Consider the following 13,031-nt stretch of genomic DNA (forward strand, 5'->3'; position numbering starts at 1 on the left):
TTTTAAGTTGTTTTTTTTTTTAAATTTTATTTGAGAGAGAGAGAGTGTGAGCTGCAGGGAGAGGGAGAGAGAAGCAGACTCCCTGCTAGGCAGGAAGCTAGATGTGGGGCTGGATCCCAGGATGAAGGCAAATGCTTAACTGACTGAGTCACCCAGGTGCCCTTGATTAATTTTTTTAAAAGATTTTATTTATTTGAGAGAGGGGGAGAACACATGGGAAGAGTGAAAAGGAGAAGCAGACTCCCTGCCAAGCAGAGAGCCCAACATGGGGCTCATGGGGCTTATGGGGCTTGACCTAGGACACTGAGATCATGACATAAGCCAAAGGCAGATGCTTAACTGACTGAGCCGCCCAAGCACCCTATCCTTTTGATTTAATTTCAGCTGTCATTTGAGTAATTCGATTGTTTTTTTTTTAAAGATTTTATTTATTTATTCGACAGAGAGAGAGAGATCACAAGTAGGCAGAGAGAGAGAGGAGGAAGCAGGCTCCCTGCTGAGCAGAGAGCCCAATGTGGGACTCGATCCCAGGACCCTGAGATCATGACCTGAGCCGAAGGCAGTGGCTTAACCCACTGAGCCATCCAGGCGCCCGATTATGTTTTGTTTTTATAAGAAATACGATTTTCAGATTTTTGAGTCCACTGGAAATTACTCTTCAACAAGTCATCCTGGCGATCCATTGCATTTAGTTCTCAACTAGAGGAGTAATTGTGACTGGAGCTCAGTTTACCCCTTAAAAACAGGAGTTCTTTCTGCATATTACTGAGTAATTACTGCGCATTCTGAAGTTCAGTGTCCAGGGTTTAACTGCATTTAGGTTTTTTTTTCCATTTGAAATTTAACATGAATATGCTCTTATGTCACAGTAATACTTGATAATGAACCTCAGGCCAGTGGAATAGCAGCTCAGGCATTCCTTCTTTACCATTAATTTTATCCACAGTGGTCCTCTTTAAGTTGCATTTAGAGTCTGTTAAGTCCTCACCCTGGTGTCTTTTAGAAAACCTCTGTGAAATCTCTTTGGCCAGTGAAGCATCCTGGCTCCAAAGCCAGACTTCCTCTTACCTTCCTTTTTAGTTTACATTGCTTCATCTTCCTGATTACATGCCAAAATATTATCAGTTGACATAAATTTTTGCCATCATACTTCTCTGTTGGCCCATCGGCTTGGCTAAATGCCTTAGCCAATGGAAATAATATACTTTATTTCCTGGACGCTATAATTGTGTTTGCAGACTACTTCCAAAGAAGTTGCTGTCTTTGGGGCTTGAGTTTAGGCACAAGGGTTTGCCATGTTTACAAGCTTAGTGCTTTTCCATTCTGAACAAATTAACTGGCTTTATTAAAGTCGAGATCACTGTATTTGTTATATATAGAAGGACAAGGGCTAGAGAAGAAAAGCATATTTTCAGTTTAACATAGACAAATAAACAGTTTCACCTAAGCCACAGATGCAGGAAGTTAGGCTTTATGTTATATCTCTGATCTGGTAAGTAAGTTTGATGCCTCTGAGATGGGCAGGAAGAAACAAGAGTGCTCATGACAATGAGCAGGGTTTAATTTGTGCTGTTAAGTGATCCTAACCACAACTTGCTCCATGTTCTAGTGAAATAATGCTTTATGGCTTTGGAGGGTTTTTTTAGTTTAAAGAAATTTGAAGTTGGAAAATCAAAAGGCAAGAATTGCTATTTCTGCCACATGGTTTTAGTCATTACAGCCTGCTTAGTATTTGTTCTTAAAGGATGGGATGTATTTTCAAAGAGGAGACCCACTAAGTCCCAAGTACAGTTAATGCCATTTTCCTACAAAAGTGAATACTGCCAGTTTGGGTTTTTTCCCTCTCTTCCATGTGTTTCTATAGGTCATCTTTTTAAATGTTCAGTTGTTAGAATGTCAGAGCTGGAGTGGGACCTAGAAGCGTAATTAACCTCACTCAGCCTCCCTAACAGATGAAGTAGAAGCAGAATTTTAGTGTTGAGAGTTTATGTTGAAGGACTGAGAGATAATGGAAGGCAAGGGGAAAGATGATACAGTAATGAAGATAGCACCAAGAATTATAATCTGAATTCAGAGTTTAAAACATTCAATCTTTAGAGGTGAGCCTGCTTTAAATGTTCTGTTCTGTTCAGTAAAAGAAAAGAACCTCAGTCTTTTTGCTTCCTGGAGTTTAGGTCAGACAGTATTTCTAGTTTCTAATGATAGTGAAAATCCCTCAGTAGACTGAGCAACCTTATTTTATTTTTACTTTCTTTTTTTTTCTTTGATACTTACCTTTTTGTATGGTAGATGTGGTAGTTACTGTTTTAAGTGAGTTTTTGCTGGAAATCCTTAGCTGCTTTTGTTACTCCGGAAGCAGAGTGAGACCAAATGGAAAAACTGATTCCAGTCAGTCTTTAGGGGATTTTTTTGTCTAATGAGGCTTGGGGGCTGGAATTAATGTTTTTCTTAATTTCCCTGAAACTTTAAGCTTTGGAAGCCTAATAGTTATCACATATTTTTGCTACCTTTCTAAAGAAATAAGTTATTGGGTGGCCTGCCCCTCCCTATGACCTACCTTTGGATTTTAAAATGTCTTACTGGAATAGTGGGAATGGCAAAAATCAATCTGCTGCTCTTCAACTGATGCTTAGGAATGTTCTAAGCCCAGTTTTTATTTTGGCACAAAGCCATTTGTGTGCTCCCTGCCAGCTATTTTTGGCACTGTCATGAACTTGGAAATTAATGATTCTGCTCACTGAAAGTAAAAATTTTGTCCCCTTTTCAATTTTAGAAAAGCTTTTATGTTTCTGGATACTCTTATGCTCTAGTTTATTAATGCTGTTAAACTTGTGCCATCTTAAAAACATGCTACCGTGGTTGGGATTTAATTAAACTCTCAAGTTTCATCAGTAATATGTCGCGCTAGCCACCTGCAACAGGAATATCCCTTTTGAAGTTTGTTTCTTTGGCTAACAAAACCACAGTTCACATCAGTTAGTATAAAAACTGGTGATATTAGTCTTTCCACAGATAGCTGTCAAATAGTGAAGTCTTAGCAGGCCTGGATCAGTCTTCTGCTGTTCCTGTTCTAGGATCAGGAAAGCCTTTGGATCCTGTGAAGTCCTCTAATTTACCTTATTTTCTAAGGGCTACTTACTTAGAAAATTACTTCGGGGAGGATATTCTTATTTAAGGAAATATCCTTTATACAGCCCCTGCTCAGTCCTCCCTCCCCCAAAGCAGCAGCGTGCACATAATACTTAAAAGTTGGAGAAACCTAGGCACTCCATGAGAGGACACAGTCTGTTAAAGGGCTCCTTGTGGAGACAGATCTGCCAAGGGGTCTGGATTTGGTGTGCCCTTCCTTACAGATTCTAATTCTGTGACTTGTAAGAAGGAAGGAAATTGTCTGGAGATGATGATAAAATGTTTACGAGCTCAGCTCTTAGATTCAGATTGCCTGTGCTCCATCAGTTAGTAATTGTGTGGCCTTGGGTGAGTTACTTAACTTCTCAGTGCCCAGTTTCTTCATCTGTAAAATGGAGGATCCTTTATTATGTAGCATCTAAGATACCATTGATTAGAAACATTTATGTACCAATAAGAAGGTAAAAGCACTGCCATTAAGCTAAAATACTCATCATTTGCAAGAATTTTCTTGATTTTAGAGATGTTAAAATATGAAAAAAAATGCACCTTAGAATTGATGACTTGGGGCACCTGGGTGGCTCATTTGGTTAAGCATCTGACTCTTGATCTCAGGGTTGTGAGTTCAAGCCCCATGCTGGGCTCCATGCAGGGCATGGAATCCACTTAAAAAAAAAAAAAAAAAAAGAATTGATGACTTAACAGTAATAGTATCTATTTTCATAGGATTGTTGTAAGGAGTAAGTGACCACATTTGTAAAGAACTTAGAACAGTGAGTGGCACAGAGTAAGTGCTATATGAGTGTCATCTTTTATTATTATTGATATTAGTAATAACCTGTTATTATCATCCCCCTTTTAAACCCATTTATCTCGTAATTTTAGTCGTGGTTTAAAAAATGCCATGTAGGGCGCCTGGGTGGCTCAGTGGGTTAAGCAACTGCCTTTGGCTCAGGTCACGGTCCCAGAGTCCCGGGATCGAGTCCCACATCGGGCTCCCAGCTCCATGGGGAGTCTGCTTCTCCCTCTGACCTTCTCGCCTCTCATGCTCTCTCTCACTGTCTTCTCTCAAATACATAAATAAAATCTTAAAAAAAAAATGCCATGTATACTACCATGCCAAATAGATTTATATAGGTGGATATATACAACTTTTACTTTTTTGGAGACAGTGCAATACAACTCTGGGCCCAGATTGCCGGGGTTCAAATTCTAGCCCTTCCACTTATTAACTGGAATTTTGGGCAAATTACTTACTCTCTTTGCCTCAATTTCCTCTATAAATGGGTAATGATTTTTTAAAAGATTTTATTTATTTATTTGACAGAGAGAGAGATCACAAGTAGTCAGAGAGACAGAGAGAGAGGGGAAGAAGCAGGCTCCCCACTGAGCAGAGAGCCCAATGTGGGACTCAATCCCAGGGCTCTGGGATCATAACCAGAGCCAAAGGCAGAGGCTTAAACCACTGAGCCACCCAGGCACCCAAGTGGGTAATGATTTTATCTTAGATATGTTCATATATATATAAAGCTTTTAGTTTATGGTATTATCTTAGTCTTCTCTTCAAGGCTCCATTGGGTTTGGTTTCTCACTTTGAGCATTAATGGAAGTGAATATTTCTATAGTGCTTTCAACCATGATATCTCTACAGAAGGCATTTCTGTTACCAAGGGATATTTATTGATCAGGTCACTTAATTTTTTTTCTATAATTAAAAAGGTGCTAAGAATAAAAAGAATAAATTTGTGATCCCTTATCTGTGATTTCAAAATTAAAAAACTTTAAGTTTGGCATAAGCTCATTTATTGGCAAACTGTCTTGAACTAATGTAGGGCGGTTTAAGTCTTTATTTAGCCAACTTAGTATGACTGTTCAATTGTTTCATTGTGGAAATACTAATGTGTTTGATTTTGGGGTGCTTTCCTAAACTCCATTGGGATTACTATGCAATATGTAGTTTTATGTATGGTGATACCTTTCTGAAATTCAAAAAAACATTCAATTCTACAACACATCTGGCCCCAGAAGTTTCAAATGATGGATTTTTATATCAAAGATAGTTTTCAGTTTCTTTAAATCAATATGTACCTTAAGTTGGTACTAAAACAGAGTTTAGTCGACATAGTTAATTTCCCCAAATAATGTTTGTTTTTTAATTTGCTTTTTTTGTTTTTTGCTAGAGCCCCTGAAATTATTCTTGGATTACCGTTTTGTGAAGCTATTGATATGTGGTCATTGGGCTGTGTGATAGCTGAGCTGTTCCTGGGATGGCCTCTTTATCCTGGTGCTTCAGAATATGATCAGGTAAGAGTGTGTATTTGGATGGAAATAGAATGCAAGTATTTACTAGTGAAATAGATTCTAGAGGAAGTACTTGCTAGTGAAGTATTTAGATATTAGGGAAAGAGTAGTCCAATTAGAAAGGATTTTTTTGAAGACTAGAATTTTCTCTACCTGTTTCTCAGTCTGGTATTATGTTTGCAATTCAGAATTTTAAGTTTTTTATTTCATATTACCTTAGATTGGTACTTTTTTGGATCTGTCCTGATTTATTAAGACTGGTTTTGGTTAACAAATGTGTCCTGTGAGTTTTTAAGATAGGAAAATAAAGAAGGATGAGGAATTAGAATTTTAAGAGTGAAGCTTGTCTCATTCAGAGCTGTTACTTCCTTGTATACATGACATATGCTGAAATAAGTACTCTCTACATACTGAAACACATTTGGCCCCGGAAGCTGTAATGTATACTGGGTTTCTGTAAAATAGGATTTAGGAGGGAAATCATATGAATTGAAAAGTATTGTATAGAAGATGATCTGTGTCTCAAAACAGAGAAGCTTTACAAGATGTCCCAGTTTCCCAAGGAGCTCGTCCTAAGGGAAAAGGTTTTGCCATGGATGTATTACTGTATTATGTATATTATGTATTATGTATAATTGTATTATTTGCCATGGATGTATCATATGTATTATGCCATGAATTCTTATTTCTTGTTCTTTAAAAAAAAAAAAAAAAAGGTTTTAATTACTGTGCTGTAAGCTCTTTAAGGGCTTAGACTGATTCCACTAGTGTGTCCTCAGCTCCAGACATTATGTCTGACACATAGTAGGTACATGAGGATTATTGTTTTTTGTTTTTAAAGAAATAAATGGTTCTCTGGAATTATTAATAGGAAAAAAGAGTAAAACAGTATTTTCCCCTATTCAACTTAGAATTTTTGATTCCTTGATTCAGTTCAGAGCCACTTTCTAAAAATTTGACTCTTTGGGTATGTCTTTGCTTGAAACAAAAAATGAGTTGCTCATGTGATAAGTAACTGGTTACTTTGAGCTTTGTAATAATTCTGCCTTATGAGAGAGAAGCCAGCTTTCTTGTTTTACAATGACAAAGTGTGAGGGAGATAAATGATGCAAAAACACAGTTGAACTAAGCCATTGATCCTTCTTTTGGGGTCTTAGACCCTTATGAGAATCTGATGAAAGATAAGGTGTATGGATATTCTTAGAAAAATTTATGTACAGTATTTTGAGTTCAAATTTAGGGGATTCGGGGGACAAGATGGCGGGGTACTAGGAAGAGGCGTCTTTTCAGCTGGTACCCCAAAGTGAGCTGATTACCTACCAAAGAAATCTGATCACCCATGAAATCAGCCTGAGATCAGAATTATACACGTCTGGATCTCTACAGGGGCAGAAGACGCCAGTGAGCAGGTAAAGCGGAATGGGAACGGCGGACTGATATCGGAAGATAAACAAAAGGGGGAGGGAGCCACCAGAGGCGACCGGTGCGAAAGTAATACCCCGATACGAGCGAGAGCGCCCTGCGTCTGGGGACCAGCATTAACTTGGAGACTGGTTGAAAGACTCCAAAAGAGCAAAGGATCGCGGGGGCAAATTGTGGGAATCGGGGAGGCTAGGGACAGGGGCTTAAGTCCCCGGTCCCAGACAGCCTCCCCGGCGCGGAGGCAGAGAGAGTGCGGCGGAGAAACCGGCTCCTGGTCCCTAAGCCGCCAGTGCGCCCCAGAGCGCGGGGGTTCCGGCTCCTGTGAGGGGATGGGAGCTGCGCCGGTCTGCAGAACGCGCACTAGCCCTACCACAAAGCTTGAGATGCGCGCGCACGTCGCTCCAGCTCTCCTGGGTTTCTAAGGCCCGGGGGCGCTTCTTGACCCGCACCATTGTTTCAAAGTCTAAGCCGAGAGCGTGCGAAACTCTTCCCCGGACAGAGGCGCGCAAAAGCCCAGCCTGCGGCTTACGGACCAGCGCCCTGTTCTCAGTGCCCCAGACGCGCGCCGGACCCACAGCCGCCTCTGAAAAGAGGTGCGCGCAAGCCGGGCACTCCCAGCCCAGGCCGGCGGCAAAATCTCAGTGTGCGATCGCTGTTTGGAACCTCTCTGGCGGTCAGGAGCTCCCAGACAGCCGCCACTGCCTTGGCTTTGGGGACGAGCAAAAGATCCTGCGCCCCCAGGGTCTGCAACTTGGAACCTGCACTGCCAGCGGCCAAGGGGGAATTTATTCAGCTTCTGCACCCAGACTGAGGCTTCTCTCTGAGACGGAGATCAGGAAGTGTTCCAGGGTGCACCTTGACTGCACCAGAGTTGATACATCCAGCTACATCTGTTCAGTCTTCTCCCACCAAAATGACTAGGAGGAGGAATGCCCAACAGAAGAAAAATACAGAGGATGAACCTTCTGCAATAGAGCTAACGGCTATCAACATAGACAATATGTCGGAAAGAGAATTCAGGCTAACAATTATCCAGGCAATAGCTAGGTTGGAGAAAGCCATGGATGACCAAACAGAATTGATTAGGGCCGAACTGAAAGCGACCAGACAGGATGTTCACAATGTTAGGGCGGAGCTTAAAGCCACCAGGGAGGAGGTCCACAATGCTCTCAATGAGTTCCAATCCAATCTAAACTCTCTCAAAGCTAGGGTAACTGAGACAGAAGATAGAATTAGTGATCTGGAAGACAAACAGATAGAGAGAAAGGATCAGGAGGAAGCCTGGAACAAACAGCTTAGATCCCACGAAAGCAGAATTAGGGAAATAAATGATGCCATGAAGCGTTCCAACATCAGAATTATTGGAATTCCTGAAGGGGAGGAGAAAGAAAGAAGTCTAGAAGATGTCGTGGAACAAGTCCTTCATGAAAACTTTCCGAATCTCGCGAATGAAACCAGCGTTCATGTACTAGAGGCTGAACGGTCTCCACCCAAGATTATACACTCCAAAAAAACATCACGACACCTGATAGTCAAATTGAGAAATTATAATTGTAGGTATAATCTCTTGAAAGCTGCCAGGGCAAAGAGGCTCCTTACTTACAGAGGGAAGCCCATCAGAATAACGTCAGACCTGTCCACAGAGACCTGGCAAGCCAGAAGAGGCTGGCAAGATATATTCAGGGCACTAAATGAGAAGAACATGCAGCCAAGAATACTTTATCCAGCAAGACTGACATTCAAAATGGATGGAGAGATAAAGAGTTTCCAAGACCGGCAAGGCTTAAAAGACTATGCAACCACCAAGCCGATACTGCAGGAAATATTAAGGGGGGTTCTATAAAAGAGGAAAAATCCCAAGAATAGCATTGAACAGAAATATAGAGACAGTCTACAGAAAGAAAGACTTCAAAGGTAACTCGATGTCAATAAAAACGTATCTATCAATAATCACTCTCAACGTGAATGGCCTAAATGCACCCATAAAACGGCACAGGGTTGCAGATTGGATAAAACGACAGGACCCATCCATATGCTGTCTACAAGAGACCCATTTTGAACCTAAAGATACACGCAGACTGAAAGTGAAGGGGTGGAGAAGCATCTTTCATGCCAATGGGACTCAAAAGAAGGCTGGGGTAGCGATTCTCATATCAGATAAATTAGACTTCAAACTAAAGACTGTAGTCAGAGATACAGAAGGACACTACATAATCCTTAAAGGGACTATCCACCAAGATGATCTAACAATTGTAAATATCTATGCTCCCAATATGGGAGCAGCCAATTACTTAAGAAAACTGTTAATCAAGATAAAGAGTCATATTGATATGAATACACTAATCGTAGGTGATCTTAACACGCCTCTTTCAGAATTAGACAGATCATCGAAGCAGAAACTCAACAAAGAAACAAGAGCATTGAATGACACATTGGACCAGATGGACCTCATAGATATATACAGAACATTCCACCCTAAAACAGCAGAATACTCATTCTTCTCAAGTGCACACGGAACCTTCTCCAGAATAGACCACATACTGGGTCACAAATCAGGACTCAGCCGATACCAAAAGACTGAGATTATTCCCTGCATATTCTCAGATCACAATGCTTTGAAACTGGAGCTCAATCACAAGGAAAAGTTCCGAAGGAACTCAAACACCTGGAAGCTAAAGACCACCTTACTTAAGAATGCTTGGATCAACCAGGAGATCAAAGAAGAACTGAAACAATTCATGGAAACCAATGAGAATGAAGACACTTCGGTCCAAAACCTATGGGATACAGCAAAGGCGGTCCTAAGGGGAAAATATATAGCCATCCAAGCCTTGCTCAAAAAAATTGAAAAATCCAGAACACACCAGCTGTCTCTACACCTTAAAGAACTGGAGGATCAACAACAAATCAAACCAACTCCACACATAAGAAGGGAAATCATCAAGATTAGAGCTGAGATCAATGAGGGAGAAACCAGAGATACAGTAGAACGTATCAATGAAACTAGAAGCTGGTTTTTTGAAAGAATCAATAAGATCGATAAGCCACTGGCTACACTAATCCAAAAGAAAAGAGAGAAATCCCAAATTCATAAAATTATGAATGAAAAGGGAGAGATCACAACTAACACCAAGGAAGTAGAAACAATCATCAGAAGTTATTACGAACAGTTATATGCCAATAAGCTTAGCAACCTAGATGAAATGGATGCATTCCTGGAAAAATATAAACTACCAAAATTGAACCAGGAAGAAATCAACAACCTGAATAGACCGATATCTAATAACGAGATTGAAGCAGTGATCAAAAATCTCCCAAAAAACAAGAGCCCAGGACCTGACGGATTCCCTGGGGAATTCTACCAAACCTTCCAAGAAGAAATAACACCTATTCTCCTGAAGCTGTTTCAAAAAATTGAAGCAGAAGGAAAACTTCCAGACTCTTTCTATGAAGCCAGCATTACCCTGATCCCCAAACCAGGCAAGGACCCTACCAAAAAGGAGAGTTTCAGACCAATATCACTGATGAATATGGATGCTAAGATTCTCAACAAGATCCTAGCCAACAGGATCCAACAACACATTAAAAAGATTATCCACCATGATCAGGTGGGATTCATCCCTGGGCTACAAGGATGGTTCAACATTCGTAAATCAATCAATGTGATACAACAAATTAATATGAGAAGAGAGAAGAACCACATGGTCCTCTCAATTGATGCAGAAAAAGCATTTGACAAAATCCAACATCCGTTCCTGATTAAAACGCTTCAAAGTATAGGGATACAGGGAACATTCCTGAACCTCATCAAATCTATCTATGAAAGACCCACAGCAAATATCATCCTCAATGGGAAAAAGCTTGCAGCCTTCCCGTTGAGATCAGGAACAAGACAAGGATGCCCACTTTCACCACTCTTGTTCAACATAGTATTAGAAGTCCTAGCAACAGCAGTCCGACAACAGAGAGAAATAAAAGGTATCCAAATTGGTAATGAAGAAGTCAAACTCTCTCTCTTCGCAGATGACATGATTCTTTATATGGAAAACCCAAAAGACTCCACCCCCAAACTACTAGAACTCATACAGCAATTCAGCAGCGTGGCAGGATACAAAGTCAATGTGCAGAAATCAGTGGCTTTCTTATACACTCACAATGAAAATACAGAAAGGGAAATTAGAGAATCGATTCCATTTACTATAGCACCAAGAACCATAAGATACCTGGGAATAAACCTAACTAAAGAGGTAAAGGATCTATACTTGAGGAACTATAGAACACTCATGAAAGAAATTGAAGAAGACACAAAAAGATGGAAGACCATTCCATGCTCTTGGATCGGAAGAATAAACATTGTTAAAATGTCTATACTGCCTAGAGCAATCTATACTTTTAATGCCATTCCGATCAAAATTCCACCGGCATTCTTCAAAGAGCTGGAGCAAATAATCCTAAAATTTGTATGGAATCAGAAGAGACCCCGAATCGCTAAGGAAATGTTGAAAAACAAAAATAAAGCTGGCGGCATCACCTTACCTGATTTCAAGCTTTATTACAAAGCTGTGATCACCAAGACAGCATGGTACTGGCATAAAAACAGACACATAGACCAGTGGAACAGAGTAGAGAGCCCAGATATGGACCCTCAACTCTATGGTCAATTAATCTTCGACAAAACAGGAAAAAATATACAGTGGAAAAAAGACAGTCTCTTCAATAAATGGTGCTGGGAAAACTGGACAGCTATATGTAGAAGAATGAAACTCGACCATTCTCTTACACCGTACACAAAGATCAACTCAAAATGGATAAAAGACCTCAACGTGAGACAGGAATCTATCAGAATCTTAGAGGAGAACATAGGCAGTAATCTCTTTGATATCAGCCACAGCAACTTCTTTCAAGATACGTCTCCAAAGGCAAAGGAAACAAAAGCGAAAATAAACTTCTGGGACTTCATCAAAATCAAAAGCTTCTGCACAGCAAAGGAAACAGTCAAAAAAACAAAGAGGCAACCCACGGAATGGGAGAAGATATTTGCAAATGACAGTACAGACAAAAGGTTGATATCCAGGATCTATAATGAACTCCTCAAACTCAACCCACACGAAACAGACAAACACATCAACAAATGGGCAGAAGATATGAACAGACACTTCTCCAATCAAGAAATACAAATGGCTATCAGACACATGAAAAAATGCTCATCATCATTAGCCCTCAGGGAGATTCAAATTAAAACCACATTGAGATATCACCTTACACCAGTTAGAATGGCCAAAATTAACAAAACAGGATGGAGAGGATGTGGAGAAAGGGGAACCCTCTTACACTGTTGGTGGGAATGCAAGTTGGTGCAGCCTCTTTGGAGAACAGTGTGGCGATTCCTCAAGAAATTAAAAATAGAGCTTCCCTACGACCCTGCAATTGCACTCCTGGGTATTTACCCCAAAGATACAGATGTCGTGAAAAGAAGGGCCATCTGTACCCCAATGTTTATAGCAGCAATGGCCACAGTCGCCAAACTATGGAAAGAACCAAGATGCCCTTCAACGGATGAGTGGATAAGGAAGATGTGGTCCATATACACTATGGAGTATTATGCCTCCATCAGAAAGGACGAATATCCAACTTTTGTAGCAACATGGACGGGACTGGAAGAGATTATGCTGAGTGAAATCAGTCAAGCAGAGAGAGTCAATTATCATATGGTTTCACTCATTTGTGGAGCATAACCAATAGCATGGAGGACAAGGGGCGTTAGAGAGGAGTAGGGAATTTGGGTAAATTGGAAGGGGAGGTGAACCATGAGAGACTATGGACTCTGAAAAACAGTCTGAGGGGTTTGAAGTGGCGGGGGGGGTGGGAGGTTGGGGTACCAGGTGGTGGGTATTATAGAGGGCACAGCTTGCATGGAGCACTGGGTGTGGTGAAAAAATAATGAATACTGTTTTTCTGAAAATAAATAAATTGGGGGAAAAAAAAAATTTAGGGGATTCATGATTCCCAAATAAGAAACCTTGTTCTGAGCAGTTACAGCCCCCCAAGTGCCATTCCTAGGCCAACCTTCAACCTTTGTAAACAGATTGGTACTGTTAATTTTCCTAGGAAGTAGAGCCAAATGAAATTAGGTTTAGAAGTTAAGATACAACTGGATTTTTTTTTTTTTAATAAAGAAA

At 40.5% G+C, this 13,031-nt stretch overlaps 1 protein-coding gene across 4 annotated transcripts in view; it reads left to right on the forward strand.

Annotated features, from left to right (window-relative positions):
* HIPK1 (homeodomain interacting protein kinase 1) overlaps positions 1 to 13,031 on the forward strand; it is a 58,480-nt gene that overhangs the window by 15,062 nt on the left and 30,387 nt on the right. For all 4 annotated transcript variants that reach the window (XM_044238955.1, XM_044238954.1, XM_044238957.1 and 1 more), the window contains one exon: positions 5,310 to 5,433. In XM_044238955.1, coding sequence (XP_044094890.1) covers positions 5,310 to 5,433 — 124 coding nt within the window. The remainder of the gene's footprint in view (positions 1 to 5,309; positions 5,434 to 13,031) is intronic.

The sequence above is a fragment of the Neovison vison genome, chromosome 2, assembly GCF_020171115.1.
Source record: "Neovison vison isolate M4711 chromosome 2, ASM_NN_V1, whole genome shotgun sequence".
NCBI lineage: Eukaryota > Metazoa > Chordata > Mammalia > Carnivora > Mustelidae > Neogale > Neogale vison.